The sequence below is a fragment of the Scyliorhinus canicula genome, chromosome 8 (assembly GCF_902713615.1).
Source record: "Scyliorhinus canicula chromosome 8, sScyCan1.1, whole genome shotgun sequence".
In the NCBI taxonomy this organism is placed as follows: Eukaryota; Metazoa; Chordata; class Chondrichthyes; order Carcharhiniformes; family Scyliorhinidae; genus Scyliorhinus; species Scyliorhinus canicula.
Window position 1 is genome coordinate 127,808,172 of NC_052153.1, and position 21,816 is coordinate 127,829,987.

The window sequence follows — 21,816 nt, forward strand, 5'->3', positions numbered from 1 at the left end:
AACAGCAGAGGACCCAGAACTGATCCCTGCGGTACGCCACTGATAACTGGGCTCCAGGCTGAATATTTGCCATCCACCACAACTCTCTGTCTTCTATCGGTTAGCCAGTTTGTTATCCAACTGGCCAAATTTCCCACTATCCCATGCCTCCTTACTTTCTGCATAAGCCTACCATGGGGAACCTTATCAAATGCCTTACTAAAATCCATGTACACTACATCCACTGCTTTACCTACATCCACATGCTTGGTCACCTCCTCAAAGAATTCAATAAGACTTGTAAGGCAAGACCTACCCCTCACAAATCCGTGCTGACTATCCCTAATCAAGCAATGCCTTTCCAGATGCTCAGAAATCCTATCCCTCAGTACCCTTTCCATTACTTTGCCTACCACCGAAGTAAGACTAACTGGCCTGTAATTCCCAGGGTTATCCCTAGTCCCTTTTTTGAACAGGGGCACGACATTCGCCACTCTCCAATCCTCTGGTACCACCCCTGTTGACAGCGAGGACGAAAAGATCATTGCCAACGGCTCTGCAATTTCATTTCTTGCTTCCCATAGAATCCTTGGATATATCCCGTCAGGCCCGGGGGACTTGTCTATCCTCAAGTTTTTCAAAACGCGCAACACATCTTCCTTCCTGACAAGTATCTCCTCAAGCTTATCAGTCTGCTTCTGTGGAGATTTGTTTTACATGTTTTTTTTAATATGTCACAATTGTAAGACATTCTGAATAAATCATTGGTGCATTTCAAGTGTAAAAAATGTAATCTACTTCTACAAATATCATCAAAGAAAAATAATGGTTCACGATCACAACTGAACCTATGGGCATTTTGATATTTAAAAAGGAAAAACAAGAAAATAATGTCAACTTCACTACTTACATGCTCATGTTTGTGGTTGCCTTCCACATGCTAAACAATTCTTGTGCTTTTTGGGTACAGTTACCAAAGTTGTGATCACAAGCAACATCAAGAAGGATGGAACGAAGTTGCCTTTCAGACAGTGATCCATTGTTACTCCAGGTCTGACGATCAATCAAGTTTCCAAAAATATCAAAAATATATTTCTATAATACACAAATAGGCTGTTTGAGTAGGGCACATTAAAGGTATTCCAAGCCCAAAGCGATGATCCCATTCCACAATATAGTTATATTCCACAACAATTCCAATTTCCTGACCAAATCAAGAACTGTAATATAATGTACAGATAAATATATAGCCCCTTGAATACTGGAAAACCCCTCAGGAAAATTTCATATAAAAAAGGAATGTTGGCAGTGAAATTAAGACTAAAACATTGGCTACACCCAATTTTTTTGATTGAAAGCAAGCAATTAGCATAAATAGCATTACATATAACGAGGAAGCGGAGAAAACCATTAAAGCTATTTTTCTATATTTACATTCATCTTATTGTCCTTTGCTTATGATATATGGAGCTTTAGTACGTGGCAGGTGGAATACAATAGTTACACAAAATGTTGCAACATTGCTCCAGAGACCAATAACTTTGTACAGCACGAAGGATAAAAACAACAACTACCTTCATCCGACTAGAAAGTGACAGCATTCCCCTCTTTTGTACAAGCGAGTAGATACGGCCGAGCTGAAGCAATGCTTCACTTATCGGAGCGGTACTGTTTTCATTGGTCATGTACTTGGTCATGTATAATGCCTGTCTCACTGTGATTTTCCCTGCACTAGAGGTGGTGAGAAAAAACACATCGAGTTCACACAACTTTGAAATCCAGGCATATATTTTTAAATGAGAATATAGCATGTAAAGCATTAATAATAAACTTTATTATTGTCACAAGTTGGCTTACATTAACACAATAAAGTTACTGTGAAAATCCCCGAGTCGCCACCCTCCGGCGCTTATTCGGGTACACAGAGGGAGAATTCAGAATGTCCAATTCACCTACAAGCACGTCTTTCGGGACTTGTGGGAGGAAACTGGAACACCTGGAGGGAACCCACGCAGACACGGAAGAATTTGCCGACTCCATACACCAGTGACCCAAGCGGAAATCAAACCCGGGACCCTGGTGCTGTGAAGCAACAGAGCTAACCACTGTGCTACTGTGCCGCATTATTGACACCACAGCAGCATTCCGATAATTAGTCCGTTATATTGTTTAAGTCTTGCCACACCCGACAAGAGTTCATGTCATTAGTCTGTGACTCTAGCATAGTCTGGTATTGTCCCTTGGCATCCCTGATGGCTTTGTGGAGGTCGTACCTAGATTTCTTGTATAGGTCAGGGTCGCCTGATTGAACGCCACAGACCTGGACTGCAGTAGGGAGTGGATCTCCCGGTTAAACCATGGTTTCCGGTTGGGGGATGCACGTACTACCTTCGTTGGCATGCAGGCTTTGTCCCACTTGCTGATGAAGTCTATGACAGTCGTAACATTCTCGTCCAGGTTGGCCGCTGAGTTCTCAAATATGAACCAGTCTACTGACTCCAAGCAGTCCCGTAGGAGCTTTTCCATTGCCTCGGACCAACACTGCACGACCTTCTTAACCGGATTCTCCCGCTTAAGGTTCTGCTTATATGCCGGGAGAAGGAGAAGGATTATCTCTAATCTCCTCTTCGCTATTACTCCTGAATGTGCTTTGATCACCCTTCCAGACAGCGGTTTCTGAATTCTAACAAAGTGCATTCTGATCTCACCTCTGTTTCTTTGGCCAATTACCTTAAATCCATATTACCGATCCATGTGCAAGTCCAAACAGTTTCTCCATGGAAAGCCCACGTCACCCTGAATACAGTATCTCTATAAATATCCTCTTAATCTCCTCTAGTTTAATTCCAATTTCTGTATCTTCTTCATAATAATATCCCTCATCCCTGATATAATTCTGGTAAACCTCTTCCCATCCTTCTTAAGGCTTTGACATCCTAAATTGTTGTACCCAGAATTGGACACAATTATCCAATTGAGACCAATGCCCTGATTTAGAAGAGTTTATCATAACTTCCTTGCTTCCCTTGTTTGTGACTCTATTTTAGAAGCCATGGATTCCATTAACTTCAATTTTAAAGTGTGTTTTTTACTTCACTGAAATAAGTTTTGATTGTAATCATTCAAATTCCCCACTGGATTTATGGGACTGACTATTTTATGTTTACAGCTCTTAGTTCTGGTCACGCTTTCAACTGGAAGCATCTTCTGTACATCTAGTCTATCAAACACTTCAATAATCATGAAGACCTCGCCTCTCAAACTTCTCATTCTACCGAAAAGGGCCCCAGCATGTCCAATCTTTCCTGGTAATTATAACCTCTCAGTTCTGGTACCATTCTAGGCACTTCCTTTGCACTGTCTCCAGTGCCTCAATATCTTTTTCATAATACAGAGACCAGAACTGAACACAGCACACCAAGTATAGCCTAACCAATATTTTATACAAATTTAATTTCTATCTGTCTAGAAACAAACTCCAGTGCATTGTTTGCTTGTTTTAAACAATCCTTATTCACCATCTTGTAGTAATTTGTATATCTGCACGCCAGATTTCTTTGCTCCTTTACCCATTTAGACACCAAGAGGTGTGCAGGTTACAATGCTCTGTTAATTAGCACACACTTCTCTGTGATGTAGACAGCACATATATTTTGTGTTGTCTGCTAAGTTAAATAATTATAATGTGTCAGCAGTCATAAGTTCATTGAGTGGCTGTATATATGAGCAGGGAGTGCAAAATTGATAGACCATCACCAATAGACTATGCCTCAAAGGGGAGGTGCAATATGGCTGGAGTCAGTGCTGAATGTCATCCTCAAAGTCAATTTGATCTGAAAAGATGCATGAGTAGCACAGCTTAGCAGAAAGTGGACTCAAAGGTTCTCTTACTCAGTACTGGAGGCTTTGGTGTAGAAGGAGAAATGTTCTCTATCAAGAGGAGCCAGGAAGCATGCCAACAAAGCCCGAAAAGGAAGCTGTGCAGGGTTGATGCTGACAGTCTGGCCCTGAGTGACTGGATGCAGTGCCGAAAGAAGTCCAATGATGACCAGTCAAGGTCAGTGAATTCATCTTAGAATTTCACATCCCAACATTAACCTCACAAACTGCGACACATTTACATTAATCACCTATCTACAATTTCTGACAATCAGGACTCCTAACAATCACAGCTTCACCTCACTCTCACACATTTAGCATTGCTGCAAGTCTCACATCCACTTCTCGCAGCTTGCACAGACTGTTAACTATTCAACCATGACAGACATATCACAGAAACACACCGCACTACACACACTCCCTCCCTCCCTCTCTCGCCTGAAGGACAAGATGCTTTGGAACCCGCAGGCAGCAGCAGCTAATAAGTGGGACAGATTTGGCCCTCATGAAGGAGGCTGTACTCATCATTGGAGTTGCCATGGCCAGTGGAGAGACTGAAAGCAAAGTTGATGCTACTTTCCTAATTCTCCTTCTTAGATTCCACTCCTGCTTAATTCTCCAATCTTTACTGATTTACAAGCTACAAGTGGTCTGAGCACCTCTTGCATTCCCCACTCTTACGCCTTTCTCTTTTCACACAGCCTGGCCAAGAGTGTAAAGTGCAAGAGGAAGACGAGTGAGGATAATGAACAACTGTTCTCACACTTACAGCCAACAGCTCAATTGATCTCACACTTCTAGCCAACAGCTCAATTGATCTCACACTTCTGGCCAACAGCTCAATTGATCTCACACTTCTAGCCAAGAGCTCAATTGATCTCACACTTCTAGCCAAGAGCTCAATTGATCTCACACTTCTGGCCAACAGCTCAATTGATCTCACACTTCTAGCCAACAGCTCAATTGATCTCACACTTCTAGCCAACAGTTCAATTGATCTCACAATTATAGCCAACAGTTCAAATATTGCCACTGCGTTTAGTTTAGAGGCTAGCATAGAGGCAGATTTGCATAAGTGAAACATTGGACACAAATGGCCTGCAGCCAATGTAATGGCAAAAGGTGCAGGGCAAGGTGGCAAGCAGATTCTGCTGCAGAGAAGTTAGATGAAAGCTCTGGAAGGTTGTTGGGTGTGTTCACTGAAATGCTGGTGCACTGGCAGGCCTAAAGGAACAGTCCCTGTCAATGAACTGCGAGTTTCCCAGTACCATTCTTCCCCACCGCTTTGCTCTGAGCTTGGAACCCATCCTTTCCACTATGGAACACCATTTGCACACTATAGTCCCAAAAATGAAGCAGCATGTGATTGCCATTCTCTTGGCTTCCTTAGCAGCATAATCAGAAGCCACTGAACATCAGAGTGCTGCAGTGGAAGTTTAGACTGAAATTTTGGAATGCAGAATGCTGCCATTGTGGCTGCGGGTAGTAATGTTGAAAAGGGTTTGCGGGTTTCAGAACAAACTATCTGTTCCCCAATGTATTACCGTGATGGACGAAGGGCTGCCGCAGAGGAGTGGCATTGGCTCCATAAAGAATAAACCTGCTGTATTCTCTCAGGATAACTGCATTCATCTTTCACCACTGCACTTGCTGGTATCTGTCATTCAGCCGACCCAGACTGCTGTTGCCTCTGACAAGATAGTGTAGTCCAAAGTCAGGCTTTGTAGGGCCAAAGCTGTGAAGTTGAGCGTAAGACCATCTGCATTGAAAATCAGCTTCCTTATCTGAACTATGCCTCAACCACTGAGGAAAAACTGGGTAAGAGCACTTGGATCAGCAAAGGGACAGAAAAGAGATGCATCAAGGAAATGCACAGGGGTGATTAGATGATGTTTGTATGGAATTATTGGATGATTCATTGATATGGAATGGTTGTTTTGTGGCGTTAAATCTCAGCATTGTGGCCAAGAGGATGTGATGGCTGGGGGGAACGGCACCAATGCTCTGTAACAAAGAGCTGCAAGTTTAATGTGGAAGTAGGGTTGTGTTCACTGGTACTACAATCAGATGAGCTGACTACAGCCAACCTGACCAGAAAAGAGTTTTTTTGGTTTCCTCCATCGCTGTATATCTGGTATCGATGGCTGTGCCTTCATGATGTCACGGTTATGCAGGATACAACTGTTCGTGGTAGATCATGACATACGCTCCAGAATATGGGCGGCATGGTAGCACAGCGGTTAGCACTGCTGCTTCACAGTGCCAGGGACCCGGGTTCGATTCCCAGCTTGGGTTGCTGCCTGTGCGGTGTCTGCAAATTCACCCCGTGTCTGCGTGGGTTTCCTCCGGGTGCTCCGGTTTCCTTTCTCAAGTCCCAAAAGACATGCTTGTTAGATGAATTAGACAGTCCCTCTGTGTACCCGGACAGGTGCTGGAGTGAGGCGACTAGGGGAATTTCACAGTATCCTCATTACACTGTTAATGTAAGCCTACTTGTGATAATAATAAAGATTATAAAACAATGCTTCTCCATAGGACTTCAGAAGCATTGCTGATGTACCCCATTAATCTGCTCGATGACATTCTTTGCTGTTGTATTCCTTTCTTGAGCCACATGCTTCCCACATGTGTGTGAGTTCTGCACTGGAGTCATGAGTGAGGTGGTCAGCGAATAGTCTTGATGACTAGTAGTTACCCGCAGTGGCTCAAATGCTGATGGTACAGCAGACTACCACTGCAAGGACAGAGGGAATTGACCTGGGTGATCTTGCTGGATATTAAGGAAATTGAACCATTTGTGGTTGTGGTACATTCCTGAATTTAATGCAGCACCCAGAAAGCAACATGTGCAGAGTCAATGTCAACCTGCACCATGAGTAAGATCAGCATCCAGGCAAAGTGACATTCATGCTCCACCTGCCTTCTCTCTGGAAAGATAAATAAAAGTAGTCCTTCCTTTTAAAATACATTGTCAATCAAATACATCCCTCCCCACGATTGGTACTAATTAGTAGATGATTGGTTAACAGACAGGAAGCACTGAGTAGGGGTAAATGGGGCATTTTCAAGTTAGCAGGTTGTGACTACTGAAGAGTCACACGGATCAATGCTGGGCCTTCCATTATTTTACAATCTATATTCATGACTCAGATGAAGAGTGAATGATGTATCTAAGCTTGCTGATGATACACAGCAAGGTAGAAAGGCAAACTATGAGGCACACACAAGAAACTGATAAAGCCAGGTTAAGTGAACGGACAACTTGTTGGGTGATGGAATATAACGTGGGCAAATGTGGGGTTCTGCACTTCGGTTATAAGAACAGAAAAGCAGTTTTTTTTTTAAAGGCATAAAAGTTTGGAAATGTTGATGCTCAGAATGACTTGGCTGTACTCATACAATGAACACAAAGTTAACATATGGATACAGCTGCAATTAGGAAGGGAAATAGCATGTTGGCTTCAATTTGTTCACAATTTACATAGATGATTTGGAGTTGGGGACCAAGTGCAATGTGTCCAAGTTTGCAGACGGCCCCAAGATGAGTGGTAAATCAAAAAGTGAAGAGGATACTGGAAGCCTGCAGATGGATTTGGATAGTTTAAGTGAATGGGCTAGGGTCTGGCAGATGGAATGCAATGTTGACAAATGTGAGGTTATCCATTTTGGTAGGAATAACAGCAAAAGGGATTATTATTTAAATGATAAAATATTAAAACATGCTGCTGTGAAGAGGGACCTGGGTGTCCTAGTGCACGAGTCGCAAAATGTTGGTTTACAGGTGCAACAGATGATTAAGAAGTCAAATTGAGTTTTGTCCTTCATTGCTAGAGGGATGGAGTTTAAGACTAGGGAGGTTATGCTGCAATTGTACAAGGTGTTAGTGAGGCCACACCTGGAGTATTGTGTTCAGTTTTGGTCTCCTTACCTGTAAATGGACATACTTGCGCTGGAGGGTGTGCAGAGGAGAGTCACTAGGTTAATCCCAGAGTTGAGGGGTTTGGATTATGAGGAGAGGTTGAGTAGACTGGGACTGTACTCGTTGGAATTTAGAAGGATGCGGGGGATCTTATAGAAACATATAAAATTATGAAGGGAATAGATAGATCTAGGAGGTTGTTTCCACTGGCGGGTGAAAGTAGAACTAAATGAAATGAAAACTAGGGGGCATAGCCTCAAAATAAGTGGAAGTAGATTTAGGACTGAGCTTAGGAGGAACTTCTTCACCCAAAGGGTTGTGAATCTATGGAATTCCCTACCCAGTGAAGCAGTTGATGCTCCTTCATTAAATGTTTTCAAGATAAAGATAGTTTTTTGAAGACTAAAGGGATAAAGGGTTATGGTGTTCGGGCGGGAAAGTGGAGCTGAGTCCACAAAAGTTCTTATGTTATCTTCTAATTGCAGGAGGATTGGAGTACAAGAATAAGATAAGCATTGCTGCACAATTTTACAGGGCAATGGTGAGACCTCACCTAGAGTGCAGTTTTTATGTCCATGTTTAAGAAAGACTTTGAGGGGGGTACAATGAAGATTCACTAGGCTTATTCCTGGGATGAGGGTTGTCCTATGATAAGAGGCCTGTAAATTGGTCCTATACTCTCAGGTGCTTGAAAGAATTAGGGATGATCGTATTTAAACAAGATTCTGTAGGAGCTTGATAGGGTAGACAGAGGTTGTTTCTGCTGGCTGGTAATCTGGAACACAGTCCCAGGATAAGGGCCAATTATTTACAATTGAGATAAAGAGAAATCTCCTCACACAAAAGGTTGTGATTCATTGGAATTATTTACCCTAGGTACAACATTGCAGATGCTGCGTCACTGAATAGATTTAACGCTGCAATAAATAGATTTTTGGTCTCTCAAGGAATTAATGGATATGGAAGCTGGTGAGAAAGTGAAGCTGAAGCAGATGATCAGTCAAGGTCGTATTGAATGGCAGGTCAGACCGAACAGTGTGTATGGCCTACTTCTAATCCTACTTTTGTTCTTATTTAAATCACCTTCAAAAGCTTTCTTCAAACCGTTTGGAGTGGAGCTAAAATGCTATGATGACTGAAGCATTAGGACACTTCCTGCTGAAATGAGGTTGTGTTTATTTTTGTTAGCGTTGGCAGGGACGATAGGGAGAGGAACATAATGGGAAGAAAGACATTAAACCCAATAAGATAATTATTTAACCAAGTACAAAATAATCAAAGGGGTAGACTAACTAGGCAATCAAATGCTGAAAAACAAATGTAACCAACGAACAAGAAAATCTGACTGAGACCTAAACTTCTGACGGAGATAAGAAATATTACAATACATATTCAAGTCCTTCTTCACCTAGAATATTCTACTATCAAGTGTTCATAATTAGTTGCTCAACAAGAATTGACTGAAACATCAGTGATGTTGATTAACAATTTAAAACAGAACGAAGATATATACTATATACTAAATGAAAACAAAAATTCTAAATACCTTGCAAGCACAAAAGCATTATTGATGAAGCCAGCTCGGTCATGGTCACTGAAAGCTAAATGATTAGTTTGTAATAATCCAAATAATTCCTTTGAGGCATTCCCTTCATAATGTACGATGTAATATCCATTCATGTTCAGGTTAAACTTCACCCAGGTCACATTTTGTTCTTTAAGATAAATTATATCTAAAGGAAAATAAAATACATAAATAGTTCTATGAAACGGCTTGTTCACTGCTAAAGTTAGACTTTAATATTCGAAGGAATAATGCTGCCTGATGAAATTCATTCAGGTATACAAGGATACACGACCTGTACATAACTATCCAGACCTCAAATGGACTTTGTTTTGAATGGGACTTGACACTGATTCAACAACTTTAGATCATAACCTCTGCCTCCATCTTGTTCTCTACCTCTTTCTCATTCTATGTGTTTTTTTTCTGGATTGGTCTTGTCTTGTTTTTTTTAACCCCCGCACGTTGATTTCAGATGTTTTTTTATGTAGTAATTCAGGCCTCGCTTTGGATGCCACCTTTGTTTTTTCACTATATCCATTACCTCTCTCTTTGGTTGTGCTCAGGAAATATTTTGTTACTTAATCAAACCTGAATATCATCCCAGACCTTCTCCTTCATCTTGCTGCTCCCTTCCTTCTTCCACTAACTTAATAACTCTTACAGATCTAGTAAACGGTCATTGACCTGAAACGCTAACTCTGTTTCTCTCCGCAGATGCTGCTTGGACTGAGCTCTTCCAGCATTTTTTATGCTCTCATTTCTACATTTTGAGCTGTAATTTGATCCTATAATCATAGAATTTACATTGCAGAAGGAGACCATTCGGCCCATCAAGTCTGCATTGACCCTTGGAAAGAACAACCTACTTAAAACCCACACCTCCACCCTGTCCCTTAACCCAGTAACCCCCACCTAAACGTTTTGGACACGAGGGCCAATCCACCTAACCTCCACATCTTTGGACTGTAGGAGGAAACCGGAGCACCTGGACACAGGAGAATGTACAAACTCCACACAGATGGTGACCCAAGCCAGGAATCGAAGCCAGGTCCCTGATGGTGTGAAGGAACAGTGCTAACCACTGTACTATCATGCCGCCCAATTGGCCAAGTGCTTATTTTAGGGAGAAGTAACTCGGTTAGGCTTTCTGTTACTGAATACTATCTAGCAACCTCTTGATAGAAGTTTACATCAAGTAAAAGATCAACTTTCACCATGGAGGACCCTATGGTGAAATTCCTTCGTGCCGGAGAAAATGCTCTTGGAAGACTGGAAGAGAACTGTACCTCAATAAGATTGCAACATTTTTGGTGGGGTGGGGTTTACGTTGACAAGAGGAGGGAGAAACAAGGAGACCAATATATAAATCAATTTGCTGGGATGGGCATTTGAGGATGTAAGAATTATGGAGTTCAAACCGGTGTCATAAACCATGAGCACAACTCAAACGGTTTACACAGTCAAAATGCCAAGACTGTGCACAAACTATTTATTTACTCCAAGTCAATTTTATAATAATTCATACAAAATCTTGCCCTTCCCATTATTCTGTCTCCTTGGTGTACGTAGGGAGGCTGGCAGGGAACTTGTCCTCTGATTTTAGTGCTCTTAGGCCGCTAGGGGGATCAAGCTCTGGGTTGATTGTACTTCCGTCCCAGTGGGACATTCATGTCCCTGCTCTGTAAATCCCCACTGTAGAGGTTGGCAATTCATAATTCTGCAGAATAATGAGTGGTGAGCTGCATGCTGCAATTCTGGGGTCTAACCAACTGGAGATTCAGCACATTGTACACCACAATGTTAACAAACTGTGACGAATTGTTAATTTAAAAACTTTGTTAATTATCCGCTACCACTTGGTTTCAGCTCATGGCTTAGGAAGGGGCTGGGGGCAGTCATGACAATCAGTGTTTTCTGGTAGATAGGCCAGAGGAACATCAAGAGTTACAAGTAAACTTCTTGCAGTGGACGTTTATAGAAACATAGAAAATAGAAGCAGGAGGAGGCCATTCGGCCTTTTGAGCCTGCTCCACCACTCATTATAATCACGGCTGATCAAGTTCAATACCTCAATCCCCCCCCCCCCCCATCCCCCCCGCCTTCCCTTGATTCCTTTAGCCTCAAAGAGCTGTATCGATTTCCTTCTTGAAGTTACATAACGTATTGGCCTGAACTACCTCTGTGGTAGCGAATTCAACAGATTCACCACTCTCTGGGTGAAGAACTGTCTCCTCACCTCAGTCCTAAAAGGTTTGCCCCTTATCCTCAAACTATGACCCTTAGTTCCACCCCCCCGCCATTGGGAATATTCTTTCTGAATCTACCTAGTCTAATCTTGTTAGAATTTTATACATTTCTGTGAGATCCCCTCTCACTCTTCTAAACTCCAATGACTATAATCCTGTGGAAATAAAATGGCAGGGAGCTGGGGTGCCATGACTAAATCAACTTTATGTGACACCATAAATGTTATAATTAATTCAATTGTATTCAATATTAAATACATTTGAATTGAACTGTAATTGTTGAACAACGGTCATCCTCCAGATTGAGAAAATATCAAAACTTTTAACTGTGTTGCATAACTTAAAACATTTCTGATAATGCAAAATGTTGAGCGGTATCCCCCCCCCCCCCCCCCCAAGCCGGGTGGGAGAATCGCTGTGGCGCCGTGCGAGTCGCGCCATGCTTCCCCGACACCCGCACGTGTTTCTCCCACCCCCCCCCCCTCCGAAACCAGCGCCGTGGGAATTGTGCCAGGCCGCTCAGAGAATCGCCGCAAATGAGCGGTGATTCTCCGGACCGGATGGGCCGAGCGGTCACTCCGACACGACATAGTCCCACCGCCGCCGTACACCCCTGGTCGCTGCCAGCAGGAACTGTGCGGGAACGCTGGGGGGGGGGGGGGGGGGGGGCTCCGATGGCGTCTGGCCAACGATCGGGGCCCAACGATCGGCAGGCCGGCCTCTCCCCCCCCCCGGGCCTACCTCATTCCGCAGCCGGCCCTAGAATACTGGCGCCATGTTGGTGAGGGGCCGGCGCGCATAGGAAGTTCCTCGCGCATGCGCAGGATGGCGCAGCCCAACTGCGCATGAATGAGCTGCCCCAACTGCGCATGCGTGGGTTGGCGCGGTGCCATTTGGTGCCACGTATGGAGGCTGGTGCGCCGTGAACCGCTCCAGCGCCGTGCTGGCCCCCTGTGGGGACCAGAATAGGTTGTGCCCTGGCCCTGTTCACGCCGTCGTGAAACGCGACGGCATTCACGACGGCGTGGGCACTTGGTCCCGGGAGCGAAGAATCCTGCCCGTTGTATTCATTTTCAAATTGTTTAATAACTTGTGTTCAGCTTTAAGACCAAGACATAGGAGCAGAAGTAGGCCATTCGGCCCATCGAGTCTGCTCCGCCATTCAATCATGGTGAATATTTTTTCATCCCCATTCTCCTACCTTCTCCTCAGAATCCCTGATCCCCTTTGGCTGGTTACCTGATCAGCATGGATAAAATAACGTTCCGTTGTACTCGAAAGGAGTGAACAAAAATACACTTTGCTGATAAATCATTAAGTCAGACTGAACTTTAATTAATTGTCAGTAACCATTAATACATTAGACTGAAAACTTTACTTTCAATCCAATAGGGTAACAAAAAGTCACATTCTAAGAAGAAACAAAATATGCCTGTCAACATTTTAAGGGAAAACTTTTACTTAGAAGCATAAAATGTTTAATTTTGGAAAAAACATGACATACTGCAACTAAGATAATTGAGAGTATAATTTGAAGTCAGTCTCATATTCCAGCATAACATCTGTATAGTTATTAACCACAGCACCAGCAAAACTGAACAAAGCCCCACTCAAAGCTGCAAGACGGAGGCTCACAATTATTTTATCTCTTGAAGTCATAAACAATTACCTGTTTTGTTCTTAAGGAGCCATGTTTTGATACACTTGGGTTGATTATAATTGCTGCAACTACTGGTGATGTACGTCAGTGGAATGTGCCACAGGTAACTGAGAAAAATCAAATCAGAGCTTTAAATCAGCTTCATCTTGTTTAAAATGATTAAGAAGATTAGACTGGAGTAAGAGCTAAATAAACAAAAGACTCAACCTCAGGTTTTAAGCTGCAGCATCTGAAACTATTGTCACGCTAATGTAATGTTCACCTTTTACACTGAAGGAAAACATGAAGAACTTTGTATATCCATACACTACTCAAAGTATCCTAACTTATTAATTATAGCATATTCAATTATTTTACAATATTACCCTGTCAACTCTTAATATTATAGTTGTATAAGATCAGAGCTACAGTCAAAGTACAAAGGATGGTAGTTTTTGCACCCTAGCTTTGCCAGTAAACTTGAAGATGATGTTCTCTCCTGTCTTGATCTTTTGAGTAGCCTTTCAGAGGTGGTGATTGTAAAGTATGGAGCAGTCAAGGGTCATTCTGAGATAGGGGAGAGTCAGGTCATGCCACACTTTTTTTCCACAGAAGATGGCATTTATATTTACGGTGTTGTATAGATTGTGATTTTCATATTAATGTTAACAATCCACATTAAGGGGAAACAGAAACTGAACACTTAGATTATAGATCATAGAATTTACAGTGCAGAAGGAGGCCATTCAGTCCATCGAGTCTGCACCAGCCCATGGAAATATCACCCTATCTAAGCCCACAACTCCATCCTATCCCTGTAACCCAGTAACCCCATCTAACCTTTTTGGACATGAAGGGCAACTTAGCATGGCCAATCCACCTAACCTGCACAACTTTGGACCGTGGGAGGAAACCGGAGCACCCGGAGGAAACCCACGCAGACACGGGCAGAAGCGTGCAGACTCCGCATAGACAGTGACCCAAGCTGGGAATCGAACCTGGGGCCCTGTGCGAATCACTGTGCTACCATGCTGCCCTTGAAAAAATAACTATATCATTACTCTTCCTCAAAGTTCAAAACCTTACGTAATCTCTTCTGTATCATCTATTCGCTCAGAAAAGTGAAGATCCAAGTCCTTTTTAATGTCAACAGTGTATTCAGAAAGAGATCCAATAAGAACACAATAACAGAAGCTGATGATTTAGCCTCTTGAGCCTATTCTAATGTAATAAAACAAATATTTGTAGTCCATTCATGAAATAAATGGTAATGCTGGACACGTGTACGAACGGTTACTTTTAGTACCTCAATGTCTCATATCCAGCAACCTTTGGACTGAAGCCATGCTAGATTTTGGAACGTGCTGTTTTTGGGGGGAAAATCAGAAGCCCTTATTTCAGCCAAGAAGTGACAAAGAAAAACCAAATAATACGAGTTGCAAAGCACTTTCGGTTAATGGCCATGTTGCTGATGATATTAATTCACCTCTCATTGGTTTTAATAACTCTTTCATGTCTTCCCCAATTTCCTGCATCAGTGCACCTGTCTAAAAAGAGAAAAGATCAATCACACTGAAATGATGTCAAAAACGACCCTGTAGTTGTAACTGAAAATCCTTTGTTTTTTTATGATTGCTGGATTGTATCGTACTCTATTTGAACTGACTTGGCCAGCTGGAAGAAGGCGCTCCTGTTCGGCTCGGTTTGGGCAGAATCTGGGTCCGGTGCAGTCACTGTTTGTTAAGCCATTCAGAACATGGGAAACATCAGCCAATCAATACTTGACATGCCACTCTGCTGATGCAGTAACTCCCCAAACTTTTCCGAGTGGGGTCAAAGTTTGCTAAGTCACTTGGAGCGGGGAAACGTCCATTAGAGCAACTGGGACAGGTTGGGTCGGAGCAAGGGGAAAAATTGTCCCGCTTTCAGACACTCTGCTTTTTGGTCACCAGGCTTGAGATGCTCCATCTGCACTCCTGTTACCCTGATTTCAGAAATATGAGTTTCCTGTGGCATAAGTGTAATTATTATCTCCATACTCTAAATGAGGCTTCCTGTTGTAGGGAAATTATATGCTCGAAGCAGATTTTAAGAAGATTTGAATAAGTTTAGAATTTGGATCAATGCCTTTGCAGCTTATATGCAAAGTTAAAGTTAACTCTTTCTTGTTTCTTTTGTCATCCAAAATATGCCAACATGAACGTGTGTATATATTGGCCTTTCTGCTACAGCAAATCCGAGCTCATCTTTAGTTGTAAGAGTTCTAGTCATCATATGGCTGCATCTTTGACTCCAGATTTCCGGAGTTAAGCATGCATCTCTCTCCTGTTTTCGGACAATAATTAAACCCTGGTTGGGATTCTCTGCCCCATCGCACCAGTTTTCTGGTGCAGCGCGCCCCTGCTGGCAGCGGTATTCTCCATCCTACCAGCCGGCCAATGGGTTTTCCCATTGTGGGCAGCCCCACACCATCGGGAAATCCCCGGGCGTGGTGCGCTGCCGGAGCAACGAAGAATCCTGACAGCGGAGAATCCAGTCTCATATCTCTCTGCCAAGCTTTTAGTTATCTTGTCCTAGTATTCCCTTATGTGGCTCCGTCAAATGTCTTTGATAATGTTCCAGGCGACAGCATAAGATGCACATTAAAGACGCTATACATGAAAATTATTGTAGCACTGGATGGCTAAAATACTTGAATTAATTTTTGGGATTAACTTTTCAAGAAGGGAAAAGAAACATTCCACCCACAGCAAAGCAAACACAAAGGACAAAGGGTGTCTCTGGTGCCCAGTGTCATAGGGCGGGATTTTCCAATCCCAGTTCCCGCCCGAGTCAACTGGCCACCGAATTTTCCATCCCACCAATGACAAGAGAGGCCAGAAAATCCTGGCCATTATGACATACATGCCTCATTACTATCACACTGACACACGAGTGGACATCTTATATGCTCCTCTGGCAGGTGATCCCGAAAGTGGATGGGATGATCCCGAAAGCAGCAGTAGCTCTCCAAGAGCTACTTGCTCAATCTCATTAGAGTCAACCTAACTTGAACAGAAAATCTATATTAACTGTGGTTGATATTTTCATAATACATGTCAGCCGGTGCCCTTCGGTGTGGGTAAGTGAATTTGTGCTTTGGGAACAATATAACGGCACCAATAAAGTTTACAGAGCAGGTTGGGATCATGGTTGCTGGATCATTCAAAGGTGTGATGTGCCCATTGAGAATGCAAATTGGAATTTCTGGTTACAATGTTAGGACAATGAAAGTTAAAGCTAAGAATAATTGTATTGAAGTCACAGAAGGCCTAGGTACATTTGAGAATATAGCATCCAGTCTTGATCGAAGCCATAGAGGAAGTACAGAGAAGAACATCCAAAACAATATCAAGCCTTGGTTATGAAAGGAGACTTGAAGAATTGAAGCTACTATCATTACAGAAACACAGCCCGAGAGAGACATTGGGCACGATTCAGCTGCCTCGTTGTGCTTAACTTGGTGTCGGGATGAGGCTGCTGAATCTTGCGCGAGGCCTTTCGTGAGATTTACAATCCTTCAAACGTCTTGTGAGATTCAACGGAATATCATGGACATCGTGACCTGGATCTCATCCTCACTGGGCGTGATCCAGATCAGAATATTTAAATATACATTTGCCTGATTCACCCGGTGCACAGGACACAACGGCCGTGCCAGGAAGACCTCAGAGTGGTTAGGGACAGGGCAGGGTTGCACCCTGGTACTCCCTCTGGCACCCAAGCACCTTAGCAGTGCCAGGCTGACAGGGACAATGGTGCCAGATTGGCACGGCCAAGGATTAGCTCCTTGCGGGCTTTACCAGGTACGGGGAGGGGTGGAACGGGGTCAAAAACGGTGTGGGGGGGACGGAAAGAGAAGATCGGGACAGCCGGTCAAAGTGGCTCACCGATCTGCAAGGAGCGTTTCCTGCTGGTGAGCTTCAGGAAATGCCTCCAAGTGCAGCCTCAGCAGACAGAATCTCCCCGAGGCCACAAACAGGCAAAGTGCAGTTGAATAGCAGTGTGTTTGTCAGTGCTGCAGTTGCCGAGAAACACCCCGCTAAACACATCGTTCAGCGAATTTTAACTCAAGTCCGCTGAATCGGGCCCATTATCTTCGTTTTTGTAAATTATGAATAGGTTGTATAGGATATCTGTTCATTTATGGAATGAAACGGCTGGGCCTCAGCCCTCGAGTATTCCTTTCCACTTTTCCGGATAAACGTTTCTCCCACCATTTCATATTATAAGTGTAAAGTGGTGTTTAAATTTCCACTGTTCAGCTCCCAGTGCCTATACTGATGTGGCAGAGTTACCAACTATTCTGGACTATAGATGCTGTCTAGCCTGTTGAGTGTTATTTTCTGCTTTTATTTGCTGTTAGAAAGAACGGACAAACTTTGATTTCTCAAAAGTGGAAGCAGAAACTGAAATTCTTGGGAGATGGTAGCAATCTATTTAAAGGAATTCTCAGGATACTTTCTAAAAAAAATGCTGAGTGTTTTATGCTCTACCATCCTATCAGACAGAGAGTTCCAGATCCCAATCACCCTCAGGCTGAAAAGAAAATTGCTCCTCAGCTCTCCTTTAATCCTTCTAATTGCCCTCTCCATTTAAGGCCCTCGTAACTTTATACACCTCAATCAAATCTCCTTTCTGCCCTTCTCTGTTCCAAAGAAAACAACCTCAGCTTATACAATCTTTCCTCATTATTAAAATCTCCTCTGTACCCTCTCTATTTTGATCACATTCTTTCTGTAATGCGATAGCCAGAACTGTTACAGTACTCCAACTGCAGTCAAACTATTCTTTTATACAGTAAATTAAAAAACAAAACAAAATTGAGTCACGAGGATCAAATGCACTTGACTATAGGGAACTCAACCACGATTGGATAAATTAAGTGAATTTGTGCAAACAGCAGGTCATCACCATATTATCAAACTTCCCTGAATATGTCCAAGTAGAGTTGGCAACCTACAGCAGTGCAGATTTTTCCATTTTCCCAAACCAGCTTTTAACATGGGTCACTAATGATCACATTTCTGTTTAATTACAGCCAACAAAAATCTTTTCACTGAGCCAGGATGTTCTCATTCAAGCCCAAGTCCAGGAGTTTAAAGAATAGTGTTGTGCATTTCTTTACTAAATTTTGTCACACAAGGAACTCAAGGGCAGGAGACAAATATTGAACCTTCAGTATTCACTGTAAAATTACTTTCAGGAATTGTACCAGTTGTACCTTGAATCAGGTGAGGATGATAGATCTTGTGAAATGGAGATCCTGAGGAAACGTTCTTGATGGAGATGAATCTTATTACCAGTTGTGTCTAATGTAACAGTGACCACGGGGAACCCTGTCTGCAGTGTCCACGTTTTCATCATTTCTTTCACATTTAAATCTACATTTTTAACCTGTGAAATAAATACAATGTGCTGAGAGATTAAATTAAAGCAGAGTGAGATTGCTCAGCTAAAGAGTAATTATTTAGTGACAGCGGACAACATCGAGAGAAAACACATTGATTAATTTAACTTATTTCTGCACCAAGAATAGTTACTGGTGAAATATTTGTAATTTGAGAAATGCAATTTAAAAAGACAATAAGTTAAACCAAGCAGACTTTTGAGTAAAACTGGAGCCCTTGATTTCCTTATTTTGGACACCAAAGAAATAAGCTCCATTTTCATGAACATAATTTAACAGAGTTTTGATACTGAGAATTCACATATATACTGATGACGAAATTCAATAGGATCAAATGGCTGTGGTTTCTCACAGATGCACCTGCTACGCTTGTGAACAGAATTACAAAACAAAAATTGATTGATCGCTCAATCCAAATCCTTTTTACAAGTACTTAAAAGAGTAACATCTCTGTGGGGTTTTCATTTCCATTCAGTTAACTTCAGTGCAGACCGTATCCAATTCACAAAAGCAGCTTTTCTTTTACATTTGTTGATGGAATATGGGCGTTGTTGGCTAAACCAACATTTATTGCCCATTCCTAATTGCCCCAGAGAAGTTGATGGCGAGCTGCCTTCTTGAATTGCTGCAGTCCATATGATAGAGGCTAAATAACATGCAAGGGCTACACTAGCACTGTTGTATTACAGTGCACATTCTGAAGGTAAAACTGTTAAGTTCAGCAAGAATCGGCAGCCAAAAACGCATGTTAGTTTGTGGGACCTCAAGATGCTTTTCCTTCCTTTTTTCATTGCTGCTAGTCCCTTGAAGCACCGGGGTGGCTCATATAGACCTTTGGCTCCACCTGCATACTCAAACACACGTTCTTTATGAGGGTCAACAATTAACATCAGAGGCTGTTCGACTGGAAATCAGAGTTATCACAGATGAGCCCAATAATCTCCTTGTTTGACTTGCACAAGCACATTTGTAACAGGATTTGTTGGGCAGAAGGAGTGGGAAGCCTGGCATATTCCCCCATCATGGAGTACGGAACCGTTGTAAAACTACTGCTGTCACTGCAGGCTAGGCCGGTTTAATTAAAGACAATTAACAAAATGGAATACGAGACATTCTAATTTTTTTAATCATCGATCAGTTTTGTGGTGGAGGGTGTGGTGTGGAGGAGAAAGAGATTGAGGGAAGAGTTTAAACCCAAGCAATTCACCCTGACCGGTTCAGCTGGTTTAACGGCTGAATTGGTATGACACAATTATCCTAATGCAGTACTAAACTTTTCAACGTTAAAATTAATTACAAGGCATTTAAATCAGAACAGATGATAAAATATAATACTCCTAACCACTTCACTCAACTCTGTGTGCTGTTTATTATCCAAAGTATTAAAGATGGATGAAATAAGAGTACTCAAAAATAGAATTTCTCACTCTCCCCCAAATATGTTCGAAAGAATTTCTAATTTTGATTGGGATTAAGTAGATGAGCAATATGCCCTTCCATGCAGAAAGCTGTCATTACACTAACTCACCATTAACGCATAGAACATAGAACATACAGTGCAGAAGGAGGTCATTCGGCCCATCGAGTCTGCACCAACCCACATTAAGTCCTCATTTCCACCCTATCCTTTCCTTTTTTTGGACACTAAGGGCAATTTAGCATGGCCAATCCACCAAACCTGCACGTCTTTGGACTGTGGGAGGAAACCGGAGCTCCTGGAGGTGGGAAACCCAAGCAGAGATGGGGAGAAAGTGCAGACTCCGCACAGACAGTGACCCAGGGGAATTGAACCTGGGACCCTGGCGCTGTGAAGCCACAGTGCTATCCACTTGTGCTACCGTGCTGCCCTGAACGTTTGCCCAGTAGCTGCAAAAGTTTTCACAAAATTATCTGTGCTTTGTTTGTTATCTTTTAGGTAAGATGTTAAGGGAAGACCTTCTCCATTCAGGAAGGCCCAACTGCACAAGCTAAACACAGCAAGAGGGCTATTCTGTTTTATCCCAAAAGTGAGTGCTATAGGAAGGGTATGCAATGTTCAATGAAATTAAAGGCAGAAGGGATAAAAGATATGAATGGAGTGATATTGAGTTGATTTTGTATTGGCTGTGTGGGAACAATTCTCGGTGTGGATAAGATGCAGTTTCAATCAGCCATCCAGTCAAGCCAGAAAAGTCTTTTGGCTGTAAAAAACTGTCTTGGACTGATGTTTCTTGGATCGCCACAGCAGAGTGGAACAGAGATTGAGAAGTTGTGTTGTATGCCTTGATTCAAATGACAGCAGTTTTGCCTTGGGTAATATTATGGATTTTTATCATAATAAATTTATACGAGAGTGTTGCCTGGAATCTTTTTATTTGTGGATCTGATCAAGTGGGTAATTCCTTCGGGGGAATCTTTCATAAGACTGATTTTAACTGTAATCTTCTGTGCTTAGGTTTTCTTTTGTTTTGGTTAATAAATATTTTATTGGTAATTTTTTAAATCCCAAAAGTGTTATTGGACCTCTTGCTACTGTTCTTTGCATTTTCAGAAGACAAAAATAAGTGTATGGCGTAGAAGGAAATTTCCGTCTGGGATTTTCTCATTAAGTAATATCTACTGTGGTGATAACAATGATGCCTCTAATATTGTAAAATCTCCCAAACTGCTTCACAGGAGCATTAACAAATAAAATAAGGCATGAAGCCACAAAACAGATGTCCAAAAACGCAATTGAAAAGATAGATTTTCAGGAGTATCTTAAAAGCAGAGGTAGAAAGATGGAGGTGTGTAGGAAGGGGATTCTAAAGATGACACAACTAATGGCATGGATCTGGGATGCTAAGAAGCCAGAAGCCATGCACCTCCGAGATCATTCATGGTGAAATTCCTCAGCTCCTGGACAAAGCAGTACATTCTCTTCGAAGTTTGGGGTGAGAAAAGTCTCCAATTCAAAGGAAGACAGATCGTGTTAGATCAGGACTACTCGCCAGTACTGCAGTGGAAAAGATACGAATATGTGGATATTAAGAAGAGAACATAAGATTGCAAACACCCTATCTGGCGATGTTGAGAGTCCATCTTAAGGATGGAAGCAAGACCTACGCATTGGCGTGGGAGACTGCACATGGACTGAAACATTAGGGTATCACCGTGAAC

General features: G+C 42.4%; 1 protein-coding gene across 1 annotated transcript in view; it reads right to left on the reverse strand.

The window, feature by feature from the left end:
• LOC119970494 (leucyl/cystinyl aminopeptidase) overlaps positions 1-21,816 on the reverse strand; it is a 183,127-nt gene that overhangs the window by 22,455 nt on the left and 138,856 nt on the right. Inside the window, exons 10-14 of the mRNA XM_038805217.1 lie at positions 18,493-18,665; positions 13,260-13,357; positions 9,324-9,510; positions 1,554-1,710; positions 890-1,074 (exon numbers count right to left, since the gene is read on the reverse strand). Coding sequence (XP_038661145.1) covers positions 890-1,074; positions 1,554-1,710; positions 9,324-9,510; positions 13,260-13,357; positions 18,493-18,665 — 800 coding nt within the window. The remainder of the gene's footprint in view (positions 1-889; positions 1,075-1,553; positions 1,711-9,323; positions 9,511-13,259; positions 13,358-18,492; positions 18,666-21,816) is intronic.